Below are 26,269 nucleotides of genomic sequence, written 5' to 3' on the forward strand. Positions count from 1 at the left end.
AAACCGGGAGCCGAGCCCCCAGGAGACTCCCAGGCACGAAGCCTCCAGTGCCTCCGTCGGGGGAGGTGGGGGGCAGGTGATTTCCCAGCATGTGACCCTGAAGAGGGAGGGTCTTGGGCCATTACGGGATGCGCCCAGAGACTAGGCGCGCCCGCACGCACGCACCCCCGGAGGAGACAGGCCGAAAAGACACTCCGCACCCCTCCCCAGGTCCTTGGCTCAGGACTGCGCCTCCGGTACTTTGCCCACCTCCCTCCCCAGCTGGGCGGGGACCACTGTTCTCCCTCATTCCCAAGGAGCCTCCGACCTGCTTGGACCCTTGGCAGTGAAAGGCTCCCAGCCTTCGCCCCTCCTGCCTTTCCCATTTCTTTCCCCCGCCTCCCGCCGACGCCCCCAGTTCTCTTGGGCTCGCCCTTCCTGAAAGTAGGCGAGGCCCAGAAGCTGAGGTTGGGGCGCAGAAGGAGGGGGGTGGGAAGAGGGAGGAGCGGAGCGCGGTGGCTGGGGGCGTGTCTTCCACTAGCCCAGCCCCTGGGTGCGCGCGGCGGTGGCGGCGGCGGCCGAGCCTCGCTTTGAGAGACAGGTATCGCTTAGGCGCCATGTTGTGAGCGGAAGTGGGGGAGCGCGCGGCGGTCGCTGTTCTGCTGGGAGCGGGCGCGGGAACCGGCGGGGGGGGCGGAGCCGTAGTCCCGGCGGCGGAAGGAGGAGAGGAAGAAAGGGGCGAGACCCGGTACCCGGCGGAGGCGCGAGGCTCTCGCTCGGCGTGCGGGCGTCTCTGGCCAGGCGCGCGGCTTTCGGGCGGTCGGCGTCGGCGTCGAGCCCTCTCTGGGGCCGCTGCTGCTGCTGCCGCCGCCGCCGCCGCCGCCGCCGCCGCCACTGCCACTGCCGCTGCCGTGGGGCTCGGGCGGCGACGGAGCGGGGCCGGCCGTGGGGCGGGCGGGGAGGGAGGAGGCGGTGAAGGCGGCGGGCCGGGGGGGAAGATGCCGCTGGCGCAGCTGGCGGACCCGTGGCAGAAGATGGCTGTGGAGAGCCCGTCCGACAGCGCTGAGGTGAGTGCAGCAGGGCGGCCGGGGCCGGCGCATCTCCTCCCCGCGCCCCCGCCGGCTCGCTTCGCTCCCCGGAGCTGGCCACTCGGCCCGTTCTGATCCCGCTCGCGTCTTCCCCCCGGGTTCAGGGTTTTGGTTTGGGTTGTTGGGCTGGGTCTGTTTGCCGGTCTGTCTGTTCCTCCCACCCGCACCTTCACCTCCTTCCTTCGCTCGGGGGGCTGCCAGTGTGTGGCGCGTGGGGTTTGGAGTGGGCGCTGGGGCTTTGCAAGAAGCCAATTTTAATCAACTTTGCGTGGGGGAAGCGGGAGGCGGAGCGGGGGCCGGCGGGGAGTTGGGAAGTTTGGCCCAGCCAGGTCGGGGGCTTTCCCGGACCTTGGCGACTTCGGGAGTTGAGGGAGGAGTAGGGATCGGGTTCACCGGGGAGCAGGGACTGTCGAGTCCGGCTGAGGCAGGGGCTGCTGCGGGGAGACCAGCGCGCGGGGCACGGACGGCGGCGACCTGTGGGGGGTTTCGGGTAGGGGGTGCAGCGTTTTGCCATCCCTCCGTCTGCCGCAGCTGTTGCTGCTGCTGTTGCTGCGAAGAAAGTGGAAGCCTAAGGTCCCCTACCCCCTCCGTTTCTGAGGTCGCAGAGCTAGACCCCCGTCCCTGCGAGTTTAACTTGAGTTTCCTGTCCGTGGAGGTGAGAGGGTGATACTCAAGGAGATCAGCGGCCGCCGTAAAGGGCTTTCTGGTTTTCCTCGCCCGGGATCTGGTGACCGTCCCTGAGACACCCACCCCAGTGCCCAAAACCCGAACAGTATACCCAAACAAGGCAAAACAGAATTTCCCCGGGCGCATCACTCCACCGAGCTTTTCTGAACCGCCCCTGTCCCAGAACAACTCGGGGTCTGCGAAAATAATCCAGACAAGACCCATTCCAAGGTATCACCGCTCCTCTCCGGAGTGGAAAATCAATTCCTGATGGTGGCGCGTCTGTGATTCTTCCTTCTTGACTTTTTGCTGCCTTCTCTCCCCGCAGCGGACTTTGGGGGATTACAGGATGATAGGCTGCGTGTGTGTAATAGTTACTGAGTGAGTGACCCCATTTCTGGAAAGCATGACTGAAACGCGGGGGTGGAATGGGGCAGGCTCTGATGAGTGGTGTGCTTGGCGGCAGCCGCTGCCCTGCCGGCCTCCGCAGTGTGAGAGGTAGATAGGGTTACTGGTTACGTCAGTAAAACCGAGGCTCAGTTTGATCTGAGATGCGGGACACTTGCATTCTCCAGTGTAATGGAGAGGGCGGGGGATCAGTTCAAATCGCTTTTCACTTTTTTCCCCCAGTCACCTCCACTGCTGTATAAAAATTTTGCTTGTTCTCCTTAACGCACGCAGAGTTGTAATAGTGCTTATGATTGGTGCTTAGTATTTTGCGACTTGGATCATACTTGTAAAACCTGAACTAAATGCTGCTCTTCAATGGAAAAGACATTGATATATGTTGAAAGAAAATGAAAGAAAGAAAGGAAATCATGTTTTTAAGACTGACAGAATCACAAGAACTTTATTTAAAATTAACCAGACTAATACTATGAATCTTTTATTAAAAAAGCCAAATTTATGATGTTTAATCATCCTTTGGATGGGTAGTGTGAAAAACAGCATGCAAGAGCTCTTTTCATATTTTTCCCCGGAAATTTTTTTGCATTAAATAATATAGCTAAAAGGTTAATAAAATATTCTCTAAGTACTGAACTTGTGGAAAGAAATTAAATTTGCTTTGAGCCTTTTACATACAAACATTAATAATTGCAACTCAAGATCAGTCCACATTTCTGCTTGGCATTTATCGATGTGATAGGAAAACAATGTCATTTAAAACTCCACCTTATCCTTTTTCTATCTAGAATGCATTTGGATAAGGAAGCACAAAACTGATATTTATTTAGCACCAACTATATGCCAGGTACTGTACTACATTACTATTTCATTTTATCCTTCCTATGACCCAGCAGGGTAGGATTATGGTCCCCATTGTTATAGATTAGGAAACAAAATCTCAGAAGCTGAAAGGTACAACGATTATAAATAGTAAATGGCAGAGCCATAATTCAAAGCCAGGTGGATACAATTCATGTGCTTTGTTTTATATCAGGGTAGCTGTTCCAAATCTTTTGTGGAAAAATTCGGGGTATAAATAAGCCAGTAGTTAGAGGTCATCTATTTTCCAAAAACAAATAGAGTATTATAAGAGGTCTCATTTGGTAAAGCCTTGTTATTTCAGTTACTGTCATGTTTTCCAGAACTTGACAGATAGGATTCCACAATTTGCTATTTTCAAAGAATTTTCTTGCTATTCTGTCATAAGGTATGTCAAACAGAGCCAATGTAGCCAAGATTTATTAAAACTAAATTCTAACAAATTGCCTTTAGATATTTAATTTCCTTTGCTTGTTCAGCTATTTCAAGTAAATTACTTCTGATACAATTTGGAAATATTGAAGACAGTGAGGGAAAGGTTGAAAAGTTCCACTCAGAGGTCTGATATTTTCACTATTATGCCGTTTCCTCCCCAGTAGGTTCCTATCAGATAATAATTGTATTTTACCAGAGTAATATCGTTTTTTTAAAGCGTCATTTACTTGAGTAAATACATCAAAATATTTCTCTCCAGGTTAAAAGATTTCAGGATTGGTCTGTGTAGGAGTTTACATTTGTGGTCCCATCCCTAGTACACTGTGAACTCTTGAAAGCAGACTTTTCTACCGCCCCTCCCCCCCCCCCCCCCCCCCCCCCCCCGCCAATCCTCAGCATTCAACACAATGCCTGGCACTTACACATTGTGGACTTAATAAATATCTGCTGAATGAATCATGAAAGTCAGGAATAGGATGATTATGAATCTTATCTCTGTTTTTTATCATTTTAATCTCATTAAAATATGGACAATTTAAAAAGACCTCAGTGCCTCAGTAAAAACATAGGCAGTTTCTTCAGTTCCTTTACACTGGCCTTCCTGCTTTAAGACCTCACACGAATCTCATGGTGTTCAAAACAAAAAAACCCTTGTGGTTAAACTCAAACGTGGGTCAGAACATGATAGGCTAGAACTAGGCCAAATGTTTAAAGAAGCAAATTTAGGATAATAAAGGAAGTACTATGTAAGCAAAGTAAGGGTTGGTACAAGATAAAAAACAAACTAGCTTCCTAACTGGTCTAGGTGAATTCTTTAGTGAGTTACTTAAAGATGCTAATATGCTTTTGAATATTTGACTGTATAGAGAATGGATAGGTAGGAATTATGGCTCTTCTGTTCTACAAATCCCTTGCCACTGCTGTCAGAGACAGCATTTACTAGATCATAAGCCTGACCTAGAGTGATACTTTTTTCTCCGCTGCAGTAGAGTAGGTATAAATGATAGTAGATCTAAATATGAAGTTTTCAAAATAATAAAACTATGGAAGTTATTTTTGTTTTACAGAAATGTGTTACATAAAATAGCCACAATATAATGTGTTGTATACAATGTGTATTACACAATGTGTTGTATGAAAATAGCTACCTCGACTTCCTTTAAATAACAGGTACCCATGATGCACTGAAAAATATCAAAAAATATCAATTATATAAGTATTTTATTATAGAAAATGAGGCCTTTGTGTGGGAGATCATGTTTAGTGAATGTGCAGCCATTTTTAACCTCAAAGATTATATAGTATTCTATAGTATAGTACATAGATTTTATAGTATTTCTACTATATCGATATTATGTAGATTTCTTATTTTATCTATAGGGAAAATGTTCTGTTAAAGTATAATCACTGATTTTGAAAAAAATGTTTTATTGTTTCTTTTCCTTTTCCTGTTTTATTTTTACCACCTTTCAGGTTTTTTTCTTTCCCCTAAGTGAAGATCTGAGGAGAGGACAGGTATTGTTACATGTCAACTGTCAAGTAACTGTGACACATTATTGAACACTTCATTGTTTTCAGTGATTATGATAGAGGATGTCAGTTTTGTAAAATGTAGAAAACTTTGCTTTATTTTGGCAGCTTGGTCCTGTAGTAATGGGGTAGATTCAAAATGTGAAACTTGCTGAATGCATTTAAATTTTATTAATAAAACTTTTATCTAATTACAGGAACAAATATAGGCAGACTTTGTCTTCTCTTTAGTGAACATTTCTGGAAACCACAATAAGTATATCTTATTTTTAATAAGAAGGGTGGCATAATTGGACTGTGTACTCCTGACCAAGGACTTGACATTTGCTAAATTATGGAATGACCAAAAATATAGATCACTTATCTAGAAGTCTGAGTTGCAGAACGATTGTCCTAAAGTTTTTTAAAATTTTTATTACTAAGAAACTCATACCATTGTGATAATTAACAAGATTTGCTCTACAGTTCAATGCTCAGGGACATGTGATCTGCCAGACTGTGAATGATGGGTAAGGTCACAGTTGCCTGTTGACCCAGTGCAGAATGGGTGCTTTAGACTCAATGGTTCAGATTGTAATGAATGACACACTGACATGTTGGTGGTCTCACTGGTAATGCCTGCGTGTGATAGTGCTCAGTTGTTTAGGTGCTTTGGTGGATAACACATTTTAAAGCATTGGAATGCAGCTGTGCAAGTACATATATATATACACACATCCTGTTCCCCAATTCACATAAATAGAAAAAAACAAGTATCTAAATTGTAATACCTAGCATTCGATATCTTCCTTCCACCCCGCTCCCATCAGTGTGTTCTTTTGGAATTAATACAGTGACCTGTATCATTAACTTGGAGATATCAGATCTCACATATTCTGGTTTATCAGTTTAACACCAAAAAGCATTAAAGAAAAGAAAAACTACCCTATTTAATCATTCAGTAAAAACTACCATGTTTAATCATTAAGTTTTGTCATGATTTAGCAAAACAAACACAAATGTGTGTGTGTGTGTATGTTTTATAAAACAGGTTCAGGATAAAATGTATCCATATAGCACATAATGATTATTTTAATACATTTGGCCTACTTATTTTTTTGACAGTTTACCAAGTTGTACAATTTAAAAGCCAATATTTATTAATCCCTAATGTACAGAAACATAGGAGGAAGTTGTCTCTTTGGTTAAACAAACTGTAGACCAAAATTTTTACTTTTTAATTGATAAATAATATTTGTACATTTTTATAGGGTCATGTGATATTTTGTTCCATGCATAGAATGTGTAATGATCACATCAGGGTATTTGGGGTATCCATTAATCATTTCTGTGTGTTGGGAACATTTCAAATCTTCTCTTCTAACTATTCTGAAATATATAATACATTGTTATTAACTATGGTCACCCTACTCCACTCTGCTATCCATTGTTAGAACTTATTCCTTCTATCCAGTTGTATGTTTGTACTGTGCCTATTAACCAACCTTTCTTCACCCCTACCCCCTCTGTAACCCCCCACACTCGTCCTATCCTCTAGTAACTCTCATTCTGAGTAGAAACTCCCTACCCATGAGCCCCACATGTGAGTAAGAACATGCAATATTTGTCTTTTTGTCATGTGGCCTGTTTTAAGCAAATACGTTAGTTACTGGTAATTAAGTATTTTGGTTTTTGCTCATTCTTAAAACTTAGAAGGGACTTTGTGGGGTTATTTGGATTAATAGCAAAGTGTTAAAGAACATAAGCTCTGGAGCCATAAAGACCTGTGTTTGAGTCCTGGCTCTGTCACTTAATAACTTTGTAACCTTATGCAAGTTATATTTAATATCTCTATACTTCAACATCCTAATTTGTAAAATAGGGATGAAAATAATGTCTACCTCATAGAGTTTTGGTGAGAATTAAATGAAATGATAATATATGTAAAGTACTTGGTTCAGTACATGGTTTAAGTTTTTAATAAACAACAGTTACAATGAATCGTCCCTCTTAAAGAACTGTCTGAGTTTGTTTTTCCTCTGGGGTAATTTTTTAGAATCCAGCAAAACAATTAAAAGTGATTTATTTGATCGATCAGTTTAAATAGTCATGGTAATATCTGAATGTAATTGAAAGGGCAAGGGGAACAGAAATCTCTTGAATCTTGTCCTTTTTGCATTGATCCCTTCCTCAATGTTGTCTTTAAAGGGAAAAAACAGCATTGTGAAGAATATATGTGGAAGAAGGAAGAAAGGAAAGTTTGTTCACATTTTTAACATTGCTCAGATTGGAAGATGTCTCACAATCCATGGCATGTCATAGTTTAATTAGCAGCATGTTTTTCCTTAATATATAAAATAATAGTATATCTTACACTTGATTGTATCTTTTAATCAGTGAAATATAGTGTATCCTGTATGTTTACCTCTTGAAGGTAACGTGTCCCTGAAGAAATGGTTAAAGTCAGTTTATAGCATCAATAGGTAGAATTTTAACTTTCTTTGTAAAGCATACCGACACACAATGTGCACACCTTTTTATGTTTTAGGATGAATCCGTTCTGTTAATTTTTAGGGAAAGAAATTAATATGTCACACCTCCTTCCCCATTGCTATACATACATTTGTTATAGTTATTTGGAAATGCTATAAGGTAACTGGGTTTTCCTGTCTATAAATGTAGTCCTTTAGATTTTGCCTATAATGTGGTATTGGTTCTTACAGAACTCTAAATAGTATATATAGTATTTTTCAAGCTGAAAAGTCTCTGGAGATATGATGTTAAAAGGTGTATCCATGCCTCAAGAATCACCCCTCTCCAAAAAACAAGATAGTGTGGCATAATCAAGTAAGTTGGGGAAATGTGGCATTAAATAAGATTTAACCTGTCTTTACTGTATAATTTAGAACTTTTAAGATGTTGTATACAATGAATCCGCAAAACGGATATGGCCCACAGCATTTGAGACTTGATGTCAGAACCCCTTTTTTGTGAACCATCTATTGAAGTCTCAGTGGACACAAAGTGCTTTGCAGAACACAGTTTTGGAAAGTCTGATAACTACAGTAACGTGATCCAGTATTGCCTGGAAATGAGCTGTTATGTTTAATTGACTGTATTGAAGTTTTTTCATTAACTGTCAAGAGTTTTGTTTCATTTTGGATTGAAATCTTTCTAAATTGTATAAAAATGTTCCATCTTAATAGTGAATATAAATGTGATAATAATTTAGATAAAAGTTAAAAATAATTTACACTTTTGATTCGGTGTTCTGAAAATTAATGGTCATATTCTACCTTAATATCAAGCTAATTGCCCCTACTAAATGGCTTGTACATTGACTGTTTCTGTAACTTATGTCTAATATTTGTAGTTTAAAAATTTTCTTATATGCCACTTTATGCCACTGTTAATCTGCGTTTCTCTCCCATTTTCCTGTTAAAATTAATTGCTTCTCATTTTCACTTACTAGAGAATAGACATCTAGGATTAGTAATATACAAAAGTTACAGCTTCCAAATAATGTAAAATAGCATCCTCACCCTTTTTCTGGTCTCTGCTCATCATGTACAAATACCTCTGGGGTCAGGGGTGTTTGCTGGGCATATTTCCAAATAATGAATAGTGATTTTATGTTTTACATACCATAACAGAACGGCTCAATTGCTGGCATTACCTGCCCTGCATATTTAAGTTCCTCTCTTGAAGATGTCAGCTGGAAAGTAGAACTAAAAATGAACTAAAAAACAGGCAGCTTTAAATTGAAAGCTAGCTTACTGCCCTGCCTGGAGTCAGCTCTCCACATTGTGAGTCCTTTTCTGTTGTTCTCATAAAATAGTGTTAGTTTCCTAAATATTTGTTACTCTACACTTAGGTATAAATCTAAAAGCACTTTTAGATTTCTTGTCATAATAGAATTACAACCATAGCATAAGTTAAATCAGATTTTCCCATCTTAACTAGTATATCTATGGTCTCTTACATACCTTAAAAACTAGTTTTGTCCACCGTATAAATTGATTTTTATAATCTTACATATGGTGATGATCTCATCTTCAAATCTGACCTGGTCATTTAGATTTCTGTGAGCTTAGCTCTAATTCTTTGGGCCACAAAGCTTGTTACAGGAAACTTGGTTCAGTCATTTGATATGTGTTAGAAGCAGATGTCAAGTGATAGCCTGAAGCAAAAGATCATTTTGACATTAATAGATTGAAATGCATCTCAAGTGCAGTGGTTTGGGATAAATTTTCACTTCAGAAATCTTGTAAAACCTATAGCAAAAACCTCAGCTATCTAGAATGTTACTTCATTTCTTCACATTTAGGAACAGAGGCATCTATCTGAAAATAATACAAAATAATAAAGATTTACTTAAAATCACAAAAAAATTCTAGATCAGCACTGTTTAGTACAGTAACTGCTACCCATATGTGGCTATTGAACACTTGAAATGTGGTTAGTGTGGAAGTGAATTTTTTAATTTTAACTAATAGTCACCAGTGGCTATTGGCTACCATGATGAACAGTACAATTCCCAGTTACAGTATTAGTACAAATTGAATGCATTTTTTACACCACTATTTTTTTCATTTCTACCTTGTATGATTTATATCTTGAAATTAATAGGCTAAAGCTTTTCTAAAAACAAATATTTAACGTGCTTTTTCAGATTATTTTTAATCGGGTTTGTTTTGCCCTTTTCTATCCTGAAGATTCTGATAAACCCTCTAGGGTGGTACATACCCCACAAATCAGCATTCTTTTCTTCCTACAACTTTAATAGTTTTACTGTGACATCTCATTCAAGTGATAACACTAAAGCATTGGGGGAAATTTAAATATCAAAAAATGTTGTAATTATAAGTTTCCTCTTGTGCACAGAGCTTACAGACAGAGATATAAACAGTAAGACTAATGTCTCTGGGTAGAAAAATACACAATTATCTTCTATATTATTGGATGAATAAATTACTGTATGGTAATTTGTTTAAATATTGTGTTGCATCCACTGTACTGTGCTAGTTAAAACTGAAAAAGTGGATTGGTGCATCTTGAAATATGAAAGCATTTAAATTTTTTTAGCATAGAATTTTAGAGCAGAGAACAATTTAGCTCTACCCTATTTATATAAGAAAATTGAGACCTGTTCAGGCAGACCTGCTTCAGGTGATATGTTAACAAAGTCATAGTTGGGGTGTGCAACACATTGATTTCACTAAAATTCATTTTGTCATCCACAACATATCAATACAACTTTTTAATTTTATCAAAACTATCTTAAATACGAATTCTGAAAGAACCACAATGGACAAAAGTTCAAATATTACTTTTTCTCTACCCTCTGCTAATTTTCACTCATTTGCTATGTCAAGAGTACTCAAATCCAAAATAATACACAGTGTTGCCTTAGCCTTAATTTATAAGTCTGGAAAATACAGTCCTTAGTTTACAAAAACAACTTCAGAATGTTCCTACCTACAAACGAAGGGTGAGGGGTACATTGAGATCACTGCTCTTTCCCAAGTGAAGATGGAAGGAAGTTCACGTCTATTGAATGCTCCCCTTGATAAGTCACTTTGTGTATATCAACTTGAATGAAGTATACATAATTATCCTCAACTTACAGATGAGGAAACTGAAGCCTAGAAGGGTTAAATAACGTGCTCATGGTTGCACAGCTAGTAACTGAAGGAGCCAGAATTCAAACCCAAGTCTCACAGATTGCAAATTCTATTGACTTTTCACTACACAGCCCTGTTTGAGTTGAGAACATCCAGGTGAGTAACTCAGTCTAAATGAAATCTGCTACCGGGGAAAAAGGATCCAGGTAGTTTACATGAGTAGCTATTATGGAGATGTAGAGAATAACCTAGAGAGATAGGTGACTTCTCACATATATAAATACATGTATGTATGTAGCATGAAGCCCTCTTCTCACCAAGGAGGCCTGTAGAGATGATGTGATCCTAGCATGAACTAGGAATGCTATTCACAATAGAGACAGTGCTTAAGTAGTCAATAGGTAAAGTTAGAAAAGTTAGTAAAACCATGTGAGGTTGATGGTAGTTTCCAAATACAGTGGGTTAAACAGGTTTTTGTGAGTTGGCTTGAGAAACCGCATTTATGACATTGTATGGGAAGATTATTTGAGATTTCTAATGAGCTGTCTTACAAATAAAATGTCTAACGTTTGATACAAAAATTACAGTACTTGGAAAAAGGGGGGAGGGATGCCGCCTAGACATTACTTAACACCTCTCTTTACAGAAGCCCCTAGGTGTATGCCTGAGTAAATGTGCTCTGTTCTTTGATTGCAGCTTATTAAATCATTACCTCTCTATCTTTGCATCCTCTTTTCAGAAAAATCTACTTGATGTTCCCTCAAAGTGCTAGAAAACAGAATTTGGCTCAACCCAGAAAGGTTAACAATTACCTTACTATCATATAAGAAAAGCAAATTTAAAAGGAAAGTTATGCAATCGTTTTGTTTTGTTTTGTTTTGTTTTTTTCTTAGAGTGTCAGGTCAAATAGCCCTAATTAATTCTTTTCTCACTCTATCACCCAGAGCTTTTGCTCTAATGCTGATACGGAAGTTCCTTGTATATGTATGTATTCTGTCACCCAGGCTGTAGTGCAGTGGCGCAATCTCGGCTCACTGCAACCTCTGCCTCCTGGGTTCAAGTTATTCTCTTGCCTCAGCCTCCCAAGTAGCTGGGACTACAGGCACCCACCACCATTCCTGGCTAATTCTTATATTTTTGGTAGAAATGGAGTTTCTCCATGTTGGCCAGGCTGGTCTCGAACTCCTGACCTCAGGTGATCCATCTGCCTTTGCCTCCCAAAGTAATGAGATTAAAGGCATGAGCCACCACATCCGCCTAATTCCTTTTTTTTTTTTTTTTTTTTTTTTTGGAGACGAAATTTTCCTCTTACTGCCTAGGCTGGAGTGTGCGGTGTTGTGATCTCGGCTCACTGCAGCCTCTGCCTCCCAGGTTCAAGTGATTCTCTTGCCGCAGCCTCCCAAGTAGCTGGGATTACAGGTGCCCACCACCACGCCCGGCTAATTTTTTTTTAGTAGAGACAGGGTTTTGCCATGTTGGCCAGGCTGGTCTCGAACTTCTGGCCTCAGGTGATCCGCCCGCCTTGGCCTCCCAAAATGCTGGGATTACAGGCATGAGCCGCTGTACCCAGCCTAATTCCTTTTTTAATTGAGAAATTTACATACTATAAAATTCACCCTTGTATATAATTCAGTGGCTTTTACTATATTCCCAAGGTTGTGCAGCCATCACCACTATCTATTTCCTAGAACAGTTTCATCACCCCAAAAAGAAATTTCATACACGTTAGCAGTCACTCCCCATTTCCTCCATTCTCCCAGTCCCTGGCAATCACTAATCTATTTTCTGTCTCTAGATTCACCTATTCTGGACATTTCATATTAATGGAGTCCTACAGTATGTGGACTTTGTGTCTGTTTTCAAGGTTCTTACATGTTTCAAGATTCATACATGTTATAGCATGTAGCAAGACTTCATTCTTTTATGTGGCTGAATAATCTATTGTATGGATATACCACAGTTTGTCCATTTATCAGTTGATGGACATTGGAAATTGTTTCTACTTTTTGTCTATTATGAATAATGCTGCTGTGAACATTCGTATTAAGTTTTTATGTGAACATATGTTTCCATTTTTCTTGGATATATACCTAGGAGTAGAATTGCTGAGTCATATGGTAAGTCTATGTTTAGCTTTTTGAGGTACTGCCAGCCTTTTCCAACTGGCCTGTACCATTTTACATTCCCATCAGCAGTGTATGAGAGTTCCAGCTTTTCCACATCCTTACCATCACTTACTGTCTTTTTTACTATAACCATCCTAGTGGGTGTGAAGTGGTATCTCATTGTGGTTTTGATTTGCATTTCTCTAATGACTAATGATGTTAAGGATCTTTTCATGTGCTTCTTGTCCATTTGTATACGTAATTCATGTGCTTATTTTGTTACTGTTTTAGAGACTTCAGTTGGCTTTTGCTCTAATGCTGATATGGAAGTTTCTTGTATATGTATTTCTTAGAAAACTTAGTTTCAATATGTGGTTTTAAGATATTTTCTTTCTTTTTAGATTTGATAAATACAAGGCTTTTCCTAAAATAGTGGTTTTCCAACTGGGTTAATAGAGCTCTAGGTTCTATGAAAGTGCCTTAGGATACCTCTCACCAAGGCACCCCTTCTCTCAGCCAGAGTGGAATTCCTAGAGGAACACAACAAAGAGTTAAATATTGATTATAGAACTTAAAAAAGAAAGTTACAGAAAGAAAAGATTGGGGCAGTGATATTCTTCCTTAGAGTCTCCTCGGCCTGAACTAGTCTATAGTTTCTTATTTAAAGCAAAAGTGCAGGTGTGAATTGAAGATTAATTACTAATCTTAATAATAGAAAAACAGTAGGCCTAGAATCTCTGAAATTAAATATAAGTCAACAGATAAATGAATTCAGGAGTCCATCTCAAGTGAAGTAACGCATATAGGTATGTTATTTGAAGAAGTAAAAATGCAAATAAAACAAAACCTTATTTGCCTCTTTTCCTTCAAGTTCTTGCTGGCTATTGGTATAATTCAAGAGTAATAATTATCAAAATGGATGTTCCTATTAAGTAATCCTTAGAGAAATGTCATAGGCAAATTAAAAATAAGTTTTGCCTTGGATTAATAAAAAGAAGAGCTCATAAATGAGTTTTAAAGCTATCTCCTGCCTACCACCCAGCCTCCCCTGCAAGCTTTTCTGAGTATGTATAGTATACTACTAGGTGAAAATGAATTAAATGCAATTATTTTCTTTTGGAACATTAATAAAAGTACTGGGGTGGGCAGGAAGTTTAATAGCATGAAACAAGGTAAATTAGTAAAGAATAATATAAGCAGATGTAATTGGATCTTTGGGAGGAAATTATGATCTATAATGTTACAGCAGTTTTCTGTAGTACATTTTCTTTTTTTTTTTTTTTTTTTTTTTTTTTTGAGGCGGAGTCTTCACTCTGTCGCCCAGGCTGGAGTGCAGTGGCACCATCTCGGCTCACTGCAAGCTCCGCCTCCCGGGTTCGCGCCATTCTCCTGCCTCAGCCTCCGGAGTAGCTGGGACTACAGGCGCCCGCCACCGCGCCCGGCTAATTTTTTGTATTTTAGTAGAGATGGGGTTTCACCGTGTTAGCCAGGATGGTCTCGATCTACTGACCTCGTGATCCGCCCGCCTCGGCCTCCCAAAGTGCAGGGATTACAGGCGTGAGCCACCGCGCCCGGCCTACATTTTCAACCATAATGTGGAAAATTAGAAAATAAATGTTATTTTCAACATAGAAATTAATCACTTGGAGGATACTTCTGGTTCTGCCAAGATAGAGGACCCCTATTCCTCCTTGATCCTCCCTTACAGCTAAAACACCTTAGATATAACACAACAAACAAGCACAGGAACGTTCTAAAGGTGGAAAAAGAAGGCAAACAGCCTGCAGACCTTGGGACTCAAGAAAATTCAGGGAATTCACTATTTGTGTTCTTCCTGTCGCCTCCCATATATCCTAGACAGAGTGCTATGAAAGCCTCCAAACTAGAACTGCCAACAGTCACAGACAAAAAGAGCTCTGAGAAAAAGACTGTTTCCTTTAGACAAACAACTAGGGGAAAGGTAGCCAAATAAGACTGAACCTTTTTGACAATACTCACCCTACCCTGGCCAAATACCATCAGAAAAACCCCACCTCACCCCAAAGAAGCAAATAACAGTGCTCTCACTCCCCAACCCAGTGGTGTGGGCTGGGGATATCAGAGACCTAAAGTGCCCATTTCTTTGCCCAGCAAAAGCAGACAGCACTTTGGTTCCCCCTGCTGGGTGGTTTTGGCAGACCAGGCAGGAAGCGTTTTCCCTCATTCCTCTTCCAGCAGAAGGAAGTTGTGCTCTTGCCAGGGTGGGGTCTAGCAGCAAATTGAGCCTCCACCCTGACCCAGAAGCAGTGACACTTAACAAGGTGACGTGAGCCAGGGCTAATCCATACTCTACACTCACCTGATATCAACAGGCAGAACAAGAAGGTTGGAGGTAGGATTCTCAACACATCTTACCTCCACTAATGTCAGTGGGGCCCAGTGGAGAACTGAGCCTTTACTCCCATCTGGCAAGTGATGGGTGGCAGGGCTAGTTGGCATTCTGCTTCCTCCTCTACCCTCCCCTGTTGTTAGCTGGGTCCTTTGGGGAGCTGAGCTTTTGGCTTTATAGTGCAGCAACAAAGAAGTATGAGTCAGCCTTCTGCTTTCCTCCTCCCTGTCATCATCAGGGCCCAGCAGGGAGGTGAGCTTACACCCCTACTCAGAGGCAATGAGGTGATACAGGTTGGTGCCCTACTTTCATTGGGACTAATAGTGGAGCTGAACTTCCATCCCACCCATCTGCAACAAAACAGTGTGAGTCATTGCTCCACTTTTGCCTGGGTGATGTTGGTAGGGCCCAGAGGGAAGCTGAACATACACACTCACCCTCCTCACACTCCACCTCAACAGGAGGACTGCCTGCTTCAGAAGAAAAAAAAAAAGATTAAATAGGAAAGAGTCCTATAATCTCCAAATATTCATTAGACAATAAAAAATCACCTACACCAAAAACCAGGAAAATTGCAACATGAATGAGAAAAGACAGTCAACAGACATCAGCACTGTGATAATTCAGATGTTGTAATTATCAGACCAGAATTTTAAAGCAGCCATCACAAAAATGCCTCAGTGAGCAATCACAAACACACTTGAAACAAATGAGAAATTTGTCTCAGGAAAGAAATGGAAGCTATAAGGAAGAACCAAATAGAAATTTTAGAACTGAAAAATACAGTAACTGTAATAAACTAACTACATGGGCTAGATAGAAGAATGGAGATGACAGGAAAGAATAACATTGGAGATAAAGCAGTAGAAATGAAAAATAGAGAAAAACTGGAAAATGAATAGAGCCTCAAAGGCCTGGTAAACATTAACAAAAGATTTAACATTTATGTCATCAGAATCCCAGAAAGGGAAAAAAGAAAGTGGACCTGAAGAAATAATGGCCGAAATTTCCCCAAATTTTGCAAAAGACATAATCTTACAGTTACAGATTCAGGAAGCTGACTGAATCCCAAATAAGATAAACCCAAAGTAATCCACTCCTAGACAAAATCAGAATCAAACTTTTGGAAATGAGTAGTTACTGTCTAATAGATACAGAGTTTCAATTTTGCAAGATAGTTCTGAAGATTAGTTACATAATGTGAATACTACTACTAAACCATACACTTAAAATAGTTGAGATAGTGAATTTTATGTTACGTTTTATGACAATTGAAAATTTATGACAATTGAAAAATTAAATATCAAACTTTTGAAAAAGAATCTTTAAAGCAGCTAGAGACAAATGAACTGTTACCTATAGGGAACAATTCATGTGACAGCAGATTTTCCATCAGAATCTGTGGACGTCTGCCAGGCACAGTGGCTTACGCCTGTAATCCCAGCACTTAGGGAGGCTTACGTCTGTAATCCCAGCACTTTGGGGGCTTACGCCTATAATCCCAGCTCTTTGGGAGGCCAAGGCAGAAGGATTGCTTGAGCCCAGGAGTTCAAGATCAGCTTGGGCAACATGGCAAGACCCATTTCTACAAATAATAATATTAAAAATAAATAGCCAGGCATGGTGGCATGGGCCTGTAATTCCAGCTACTGGGGAGGCTGAAGCTGGAGGATCACTTGAGCCCAGACAGTCAAGGCCACAGTGAACCATCTTCGCTCCACTGCACTCCAGCCTGGGTGACACAGTGAAACCTCATCTCAAAACATCTGTGGATGCCAGAAGGATATGGCACACCATTTTTCAAGTGCTGAAAGAAAATACTGTCAACCCAGATTTCTATACCAAGTGAAAATATCCTTCAGGAATGAAGATAAAATCAGAGCGGTCTCGGATGCAGGAAAACTAAGAGAATTTGTGAGTAGCAGACCCTGAAAGAGAATGATAAAAGAAGGAAACTTGGACTGTCAGGAATAAAGAAATAACATAAATTCTACATAGTCTCCTCCAGAAAATAGAGAACACTTTACAACTCATTTTATGAGGCCAGTATTATCCTGATAGCAAAACCGAAAGATAGTATAGAAAACTACAGGTCAATATCCCCGAAGAACATAGACACAGAATCCTCAACAAAAACTAGCAAAACAAATCCAACAACATATAAGAATTGTATGCCATGACCAACTGGGTTTTATTCCACATCAGACACAGTATCCAAAAATCAAGGTAGCCTACCATATTAAAAGGTTAAAGAAGAAAAGTCACATGATACTAATGGAGAAAACATATTTTTTCTTGATCATGAAATGGTTTATAGGAAAGAGAAAAAACATTTAGCTAAGTTAAACATTCATTCATAATAAAAACTCAGCCACCTAATAGAGGGGGACTTGCTCAACTTGATAATGAACCCACAGGTAACATAAAACTTAATGATGTAGTCCTAGCACCTTGGGAGGCTGAAGTGGGTGGATCACTTGAGGCCAGGAGTTCAAGTCCAGCCTGGGCAATATAGCAAGGCTCTATCTCTAGAAAAATAATTTTTTAAAAAATTAGCAAGGAATAGTGGCACGCACTTATAGTCCTAGGTACTTGGGGGACTGAGGCAGGAGGAACACTTGAGCCCGGGAGTTCAAGTCTGCAGTTGGCTGTGATCACACCATGGCACTCCAGCCTGGGCGACAGAGCAAGACCCTTTCTCTAAAAATAAAATGGGAGGAATCATTCCAAATGATTTTAAGACTTACTATATAGCTCCAGTACTCAAAATACTGTACTATTGGCAAGGGGATACACACATAGATCAGTGGAATAAAATGGAGAACAAGAAATAGACCCACCTAAGTACAGCCAACTGATTTTTGTCAAAGTTAGAAAAGCAGTTTGATAGAGGAAGGATAAATAGCGTTTTCAACAATGGTGCATGGAGCTATTGCATATCTGTAGGTAAAACAGTCAGTCTCAACCCAAATCTCATACTGTGTAAAAGTTAATTTAAAATGGATTGTAGATTTGAATGTAAAACTAGAAAACTTTTAGAATTTAGACATAGGAGAAGATCTTCAGGACTGTGGGCTAAATGAAACAGTTAAACCTGAGACAAAAAGCAAATTCTATAAAAGAAGAAAACAGTAAATTGAACTTCTGAAAATTCAAGACCTTTTATCTATGAAAAAGACTCTGTGGAGGGTATGAACCTGTAACTGAGACCGGACTTGTATCTACAATATTCAGAGAACTCTCAAAACTCAGCAATAACAAAGACAAGCAATCTAGGCAAAAAAAAATAGACAAAAGAAGTGAACAGACACTTCACCAAAGATGAATAGCAGATAAGCATGTGAAAAGAGGTTCAGCATGGTGAGGTATCAGGGAAGTGAAAAAACATGATGAGATATCACTACACACCTATTAGAACGGCCACAATAAAAAAGTGACAATAATAAATGGCGAGGATGCAAACACACTAGATCACTCGTATATTGCTGGTGAGGGTATAAAATGATACAGCCCCCAGGAAAATAGTTTGGCCATTTATTAATAAACATATGCTTGCTATATGATCCAGCAGTTGTACTCCTGGACATTCACCACATAGAAGTGAAAACTTACGTCCACATAAAAGTCTGTGCACAGATGTTCATAGCAGCTTTATTTGTACTATCCAAAAATTAGAAACCAAATGTCCTTGAATGGGTAAATGGTCAAATAACCTAGCACATCCACATCATGGAATACTACTACTCAGTAACTAAAAAGGAATGAATTGTCGATACACACAACAGCTTGGATGAATCTCAAGGGATTTATGCTGAGTGAAAAAAAGAGGTTACATGCTGTATTATTTATATGACATTCTTAAAATGACAGAATTATTGCAATGGAGAATAGATTCCTGATTGCCAGGAATTAGGAAAAGGGGAAGGAAGCGTGGTCATAAAGGGGCCACGTGAGGGATCGTGGTGGCAATAAACTGGTATCTTTACTGTAGTGGTGGATATAGAGACCCACACATGTGATCAAATGGCCTAGAAAACACAGCTACATACCTGTAAAGCCAGTGAAATCTGAGTAGGATCTGTGCATTGTACCAGTTGCAATGTCCTGGCTTTGACAGGAGATGATATAAGATGTTACCACTGGGGTAAAGTAGGTTAAAAGTGTATGAGACCTCTCTGTATTACTTTTGCAACTTTCTGTGACTTTATGATCATTTGATCATTTCTAAATAAAATGTAAGAAAAAAAGTTTATACAAAAAATTAGCCAGGCGTGGTGGAGGGTGCCTGTAGTCCCAGCTACTCGGGGGGAGGCTGAGGTAGGAGAATGGCGTGAACCCGGGAGGCGGAGCTTGCAGTGAGCCGAGATCATGCCACTGCACTCCAGCCTGGGTGACAGAGCGAGACTCTGTCTCAAAAAAAAAAAAAAAAAAAATTAAAAAGGTTTAGTGTCTCTTCTCAATTAAAAACCTATTCCTAGTAGTTTTACTACTAGGAATAAAAGGTATGTCCTAAATACTTAAAAAATCTCGGACCAATAGCCAGCTTGATAAGGACATATTACAGGCATTCTCATTAAAACTATGCCTGCTATTTTCACTTCTATTTTACCTTCTAGAAGAGCTTGCTAATGCAATTAAATAAGAAAATCAAAGAGTATTCAAAAAGGTAAAAGATTATTCATCTATGATATAATTATCCACTTAGATAATCTAAGGAAATCCCCTAAAAAGATTTATTAAAACAAATGATAGTCTAATAAGGTGATAGGACACAAAATGTATTCAGAAATCAACAAACAGCTTTCCTGTTTATGGGCCATAAACAGAAACTATGATGGAAAAAAGATTCATAATAGCAACAAAAATATTAAATGCCTAGAAATAAACATAACAAGCAAAGGACAAGACCTAAATGAAGAAAATTACTGAATTCCATTAAAGAATGATTTGAAAAAATGAGAAAAAAAAGCTATAGTTCTTTAATGTAATTTAAATTACTTTCAATAGGACTTGAAGTTTTTTTTCTTGTTTTTTGCTTTTTTAAGATTTGAGGGTAACTTTTCCTTTGTTTTGAATAAATATCCTGATTTTTCGTTTTTAAAAATTTCCTTAGGTTTCTCTAAGTTATAGCTTATGTGAGCAGTTAAAACTTAATTTTTAGTAACGTGGTTTTTTTTGTTGTTGTTGTTTTTGAGATAGAGGCGCGATCTCAGCTCACCACAACCTCTGCCTCCCGGACTCAAGTGATTTTCCTGCCTCAGCCTTCGAGTACGTGGGACTATAGGCATGTGCCACCATGCCCAGCTAATTTTTGTATTTTTTGGTAGAGGCAGAGTTTCACCATGTTGGCCAGGCTGGTCTTGAACTCCTGGCCTCAAGCAATCCACCTGTCCAAAGTGCTGGGATTTCAGGCGTGAGCCACTGCGCCCAGCCTAGTAAAGCATTCCTATTAATACTGTTTATTTATGCTTAATAAATATGCATATAGAATTAATCATGGAGCTCTAATTAGAAACTACATTTGTGGTTATCTTTTCAGAAATTAGTTTTGGTGGCTTTGTTACTAGGTTATGTTTATACCTAGGGTGAGATATATATATATATATGTGTGTGTGTGTACACACATACACATACATATTTTAATTAGAGTGGATCATTTGGATTGTTTCTTACTAAGTCAATTCACCTAAAAACATGCCTAAAACACTTTGTATTGAGATACAGTTGGTATTACACAAACAAGAATTCTGTTAAACAGGTTCTGGTTTATTGTGTGTTTGAGCAAGTACCCTTGTTTTACTTGTAAGTTATTAATGCTATCTTTTTGTACATAAAGATGTTTGTAAGAATATATATGTTTAAGTGTTAATTAATAGTTAAGTTATCAATAATGTTTATTAGTTCAGTAGACACTTAGCATCACTTGTCTTACAGATGGGGAAACAGAGGTTTGAATGATTTTTGCCACAGCAAAAATAAAAACTTGGACTTTCACAGCAAGTAAAAACTTGGACTTTGAAGCCCAGCATAATGGTGTATCTGTTTTGGGTAGGAGGGCTTCATTAAACCTCTGGAAACCAGAATAAATCATTTAACTTGTTTGTAGGACTCCTGAATTAGCCAATCCAAGTAATACATTAAAGGGTTATCCAGAACTCAGATTTTTAGCCCTAGAAATGAAAGTGGACCCATTAGGGCAAGGGGCTCTTCAAAATCCCCTCAAATAATAGTAATTGTTGTTTCCCCTGACAAGATGAGCAGGAGGAAAGAGAAGCTGACATCTCCTAAACACCCAGTGTGGCTGGGCATACTGAACTGTACCACAACCTCCAGCATAATTAGGATACGAATTTTATGGATTAGAAAACAGATTCATGTTAAGTCACTTACCCAAAGTCACAACTGTAATAAAGAACAAAGCCAGGCTTTGAAACTTTATGTATCAGGCTCCAGAGCTCATGATGTTTACACTGGGATTTCCCAGTCTTTTTTTTTTCTTCTTCTTCTTCTTCTTCTTTTCCAAGATGGAGTCGTACCATTGCCCAGGCTGGAGTGCCATGGCGTGATCTCAGCTCACTGCAGCCTCCGCCTCCCAGGTTCAAGTGATTCTCCTACCTCAGCCTCCCAGGTAGCTGGGATTACAGGCGCGCACCAGCATGCCCAGCTAACTTTCGTGTTTTTAGTAGAGGTGGGGGTTTCACCATGTTGGCCAGGCTGGTCTCAAACTCCTGACTTCATGATGCGCCTGCCTTGGCCTCACAAAGTGCTGGGATTACAAGTGTGAGCCACCGCTCCTGGCCTCCCAGTCTTGTCTAATCACAGGCATCCTCTAAGGTGCCTGTTTAAAAAATAATATACTTAACCATGGGGCTTCTGGGAATTCTGATTCAGTGTCAGGCTGAGATAGGTCCAGGTAATGTATCTTTAACAGAAACCATAGGTAATTTTGATCATCAGGCAGATTGGAAAATATTACCAATGCCGTTGTGTACTAAGAGGGTTTGAAGGTATTGGAGAAGCAGGAATAGGCTTAGGAGTAGATCCCAATTTTTTAAATTGACACTTTACTGATTTTCTCTAGTAAAATAATAGATCAGATTGTGGAAGTTATAAAATTGCTTTAAGTTCCCTTAATCTGCACAAAAACCAATATTTTATTTTTTTCTTTTAGTTGACAACATTCATATAGTCAGTTCTTTGGCATTATCTATGTTTACATTGGGGAACAAAAGCACCACTGACAGGTATAGATAAAACTATTCTGAATGCAGAAGTGGAAGAAAAAGTTATACTTAGAAGTAACGTTAAAAACAGCTTTAAACATAGAATCAGTAACTTCCTTGGGTACGAAAACCCCCCAAAATTTTAAATAACTTAATCTGAAACTTTAATCCTTAAAGTTTTATAGAAGATCATAAAACTTTCAAGTTGGGAGAGCTCCTGGATAGTCACATATTTATGGATGAAGCAACCACAACTTAGAGAGGCTTGGGGGCTTGCCCACAGTTAGTGGCAGACTTTCAAATCCATGCTAGCCAAGATTCCATAGAACTCTTATGGATTACAGATAAGTACCAGAAAAAAGCAACTTTTCTAAGGATACACCAGGTTTTAGAAATAAATGTAGTGGCAAGTCATGTTTTCCTTATATTCCCTGTTTTGTTTACCTAATTTTTATGTTTTCTTTCATTTTTCCTTGTCCTAATAAAAATGGATATATTTAAAGGAATCCCTTTTAGGAGATTATGTAATTTGAAATATTTTATCTGATCAATGATATGTTAGAAAAATGAACCATAACCTTCCTAGAATAGTGTGTTTAACAAATAAATACTTTCAGAACATGTTGTGCTAAAAAAACTCTAGTTTTCTCCACTTTTATTACAAAACTATTTTATGAACGAAGAAAAATGAGCATAGCTAGATGCTTGTACATGAATTCTAAGCAATATAGCAGCATTTCTATGTAAGTAGTAGCTTTGTATTTGAACTTGAATTTAATTATCTTATCTGCAGATTTAATAACTCTGTGATCTTGGACAAGTTATTAAAATCTCAACCTAACTTTTTTCTTCCCTGTTATACATAATAACTTACCTCATGGATGGTTTTTAATTATTAATTGGGATTCAGTGAGAGAATATGTGTAACACAGGTAGCACTGTAGTTTGAACAAAATAGGCAATGAATTAATGATAGCTGTTACTTATTTCCTTGACCCAGTAGTTATTCAGAATAATATTAATTTCTGAGTGAATGCTTTATTTCCTTATTCAGTATTTTATTATAATCAGAAAATGTGATCTGTGTAATTCCTGCCTCTAAGAATTTTAAACTGGCCAGGTGCAGTGGCTCATGCCTATAATCCTAGCACTTTCGGAGGCTGAGGTGGGAGGATTGTGTGAGGTCAGGAGTTTGAAGCTGCAGTGAGCTAAGGCTGCACCACTGCACTCCATCCTAGGTGACATGGTCAGTTTTTATAACTTTTCATAGAAACTTAAAAGTTGAAAACAACCCATATTCTTTTTACATTATAAAATTCAGTATCTGCCTGTTCTAATATAAATTATTTCAAATGCTTTGTCCTTATTTATTATGCTAGTTGATATTAGTGCACTAAAATTTTCCCATCCATTTTCTTTCCATTTATGTTATATTCTCCAAAGCATCTGCTTTTGTGTTTTGTGGTTGGTTTAGTCATGGTTAAATGTTCAATACTATTATGCATTTACTGTTTTTAATGACTTTTTTGCTTAAAAAGTGATACATGCTAATTGTAGAAAATACACAGAAGGAAATAAACCTCTGCACTCTTACTATGGAATATTATTAAAAGATTTTTTTTTTTTTTTTTTGAGACGGAGTCTCGCTCTGTCACCCAGGCTGGAGTGCAGTGGCCGGATCTCAGCTCACTGCAAGCTCCGCCTCCCGGGTTCACGCCATTCTCCTGCCTCAGCCTCCCGAGTAGCTGGGACTACAGGCGCCTGCCACCTCGCCCGGCTAAGTTTTTTTTTGTATTTTTAGTAGAGACGGGGTTTCACTGTGTTAGCCAGGATGGTCTCGATCTCCTGACCTCGTGATCCACCCGTCTCGGCCTCCCAAAGTGCTGGGATTACAGGCTTGAGCCACCGCGCCCGGCCCTATTAAAAGATTTTTATGTGATTAAGAGTAGGGGTTTTAGGGCCAGGCGCGGTGGCTCACGCTAGTAATCCCAACACTTTGGGAGGCCGAGACGGGTGGATCACTTGAGGTCAGGAGTTTGAGACCAACCTGACCAACATGGTGAAACCCAGTCTCTACTAAAAAAAAAAATACAAAAATTAGCTGGATGTGGTGGCACACACCAGTAGTCCCAGTTACTCAAGAGACTGAGGCAGGAGAATCCCTTGAATCCGGGAGGTGGAGGTTGCAGTGAGCTGAGATTGTGCCACTCACACTCCAACCTGGGTGACAGATCCAGATTCCATCTCAAAACAAAAAACAAAAGAGTAGGGGTTTTAGAATTAGATTTGGGTTTGAATTTAGGCTCTACTTATTAGCCTTAGGCAGTATATTAGAATTTAGGCTCTACTTATTAGCCTTAGGCAGTATATTAGACTTACTCATGTATTCAGCAAATATTTATTGAACACCTACTGTGTGTGCCAGGCATTTTGCTAGGGGACTGGGGATCCAGTGCTTAGAAAGATTGACATACCTATCTTGGCTTAATTTCCTCATTTGTAAACTGGTGATAATACCTCACAAAGTTGTTAAGAAGCATCAAAGATAATAGTCCTTAGCATTTGCCTAGTATGTGGTAAGAGCTCAGTAAATGATAGCAATCATTATTACTGTGTGTATTCAATCTTGATTATATCTTTATTCCAAATGACTTTTTTACTCAGCTTAAGGTTTTTGCCTTACATTTTATTTTTGGTATTAATGTTGAAACACTTGTTTTATTTTTCTTTATACTTATCTGTTTGGTTTGGGTTTCTCTTTAAAGTAGTAAATAGTTGTTGGTTTACTTTTTAAACAATATAATGTGATTATTAAAGTTATGATTATCAAACATTTCAAACACATACCCGATTGGAGAGAGTAGTGTAATGAACCAACATATTCCCATAACCCAGCCTCAAGGATTATCAAACTCATGGCCAATCTTGTTCCATTTCTGCTTCCTCTTCTCATTCCCCCAGCCACCCCCCGATAAACATTTGCATTTATACTTCTTAAAAGATAGACTTTTAAAATTCATAAGCACCTTACTATCATCACTCATAAAACATCAGTAATTCTTTAATAATATCTAATATCCAGCAAGCCACTTCCTTGTATAATTAGATACTTTACACTTTACATTTCTTACATTATTACTTTTGGAATGGTTTCTGTCATATTATTTTACATTTTTTATTCTTGTGACGTTGTTTTCTTCTTCCATATAAATTGTTTTGTTTGAGGAGCTTATGAAATATAGAAGAAAGAATTACGGAGCTAAAAAGATCTGGGTTTGAATCCTACTTCTGCCATTCAGTAATTAACTTTGCTGAGCCTTAGTTTCCTTGACTATAAAATAGGAATAATTATACCTGACTCATGTTGTTAGGATTGAATGTGATGCCTGCATAAAGTATTATTAATAGTCTCTGCCAATTATTATCTTTAGTGACTTGAACTGTAATACCTATTCTTGGTTACTATATGGTTTTTCAAAACATTCCAAAATTTATATTTACTGGATAATTACTAAAAATAATGGTTTTAAAATATCCTTCTAGGAAAGAGAATTTAGAATCTTGGCTTCTCCCACTACCTCTTTTATTTTGAGTTCACATTAATTTAGCCTGAGGTTACAAATCCTACTTTTAACTTTCTGAAGTGTTTTTTCTTTTATATTGTTTATATACTTATGTCGATTATTCTTCATTATTGAACCCTTTTCTTTTAGTGGAATTAACTGTTTTACTCAGTTATTTCTAAATGTTAGGTTGGTGTCAGTATACTTCATCAGTTCTTTCCTACCTCAATATTCTTTATCTCTTATTCTCTTTTGATGGTCTAGGATGTACCTTTGAACAATTTATTTTTTAAAAAACTACCAGGATGGTGAAAATTTGACTTTGCAGATCTAAGAATAATTTCCTGTGACCTTTGAACACGAAAAACTAGGATGAGGTATAAAATTCTTAGATCATAACTTTTCCTTTTCAATTCTCTGTAAGTGATTACTTCATTGTCTTC

At 39.0% G+C, this 26,269-nt stretch overlaps 1 protein-coding gene across 7 annotated transcripts in view; it reads left to right on the forward strand.

Annotated features, from left to right (window-relative positions):
• The first annotated feature begins 559 nt into the window (after window positions 1-559).
• Window positions 560-26,269, forward strand: part of LOC105478207 (ribosomal protein S6 kinase A3) — a 117,381-nt gene continuing 91,671 nt past the window's right edge. For 4 of the 7 annotated variants that reach the window (XM_071088258.1, XM_011735330.2, XM_024791674.2 and 1 more), the window contains exon 1: window positions 951-1,046. Coding sequence is in view for 2 of the 7 variants with exons in the window: in XM_011735336.3 (XP_011733638.1) it covers window positions 978-1,046 (69 nt within the window). In the remaining 5 variants the exon portion in view is untranslated. Of the gene's footprint in view, window positions 581-941; window positions 1,047-26,269 lie in introns of those variants that run through there. The other 3 variants (XM_011735336.3, XM_011735337.3, XM_011735331.2) reach the window with 2 other exon arrangements.

Source organism: Macaca nemestrina, chromosome X, assembly GCF_043159975.1.
Source record: "Macaca nemestrina isolate mMacNem1 chromosome X, mMacNem.hap1, whole genome shotgun sequence".
NCBI lineage: Eukaryota > Metazoa > Chordata > Mammalia > Primates > Cercopithecidae > Macaca > Macaca nemestrina.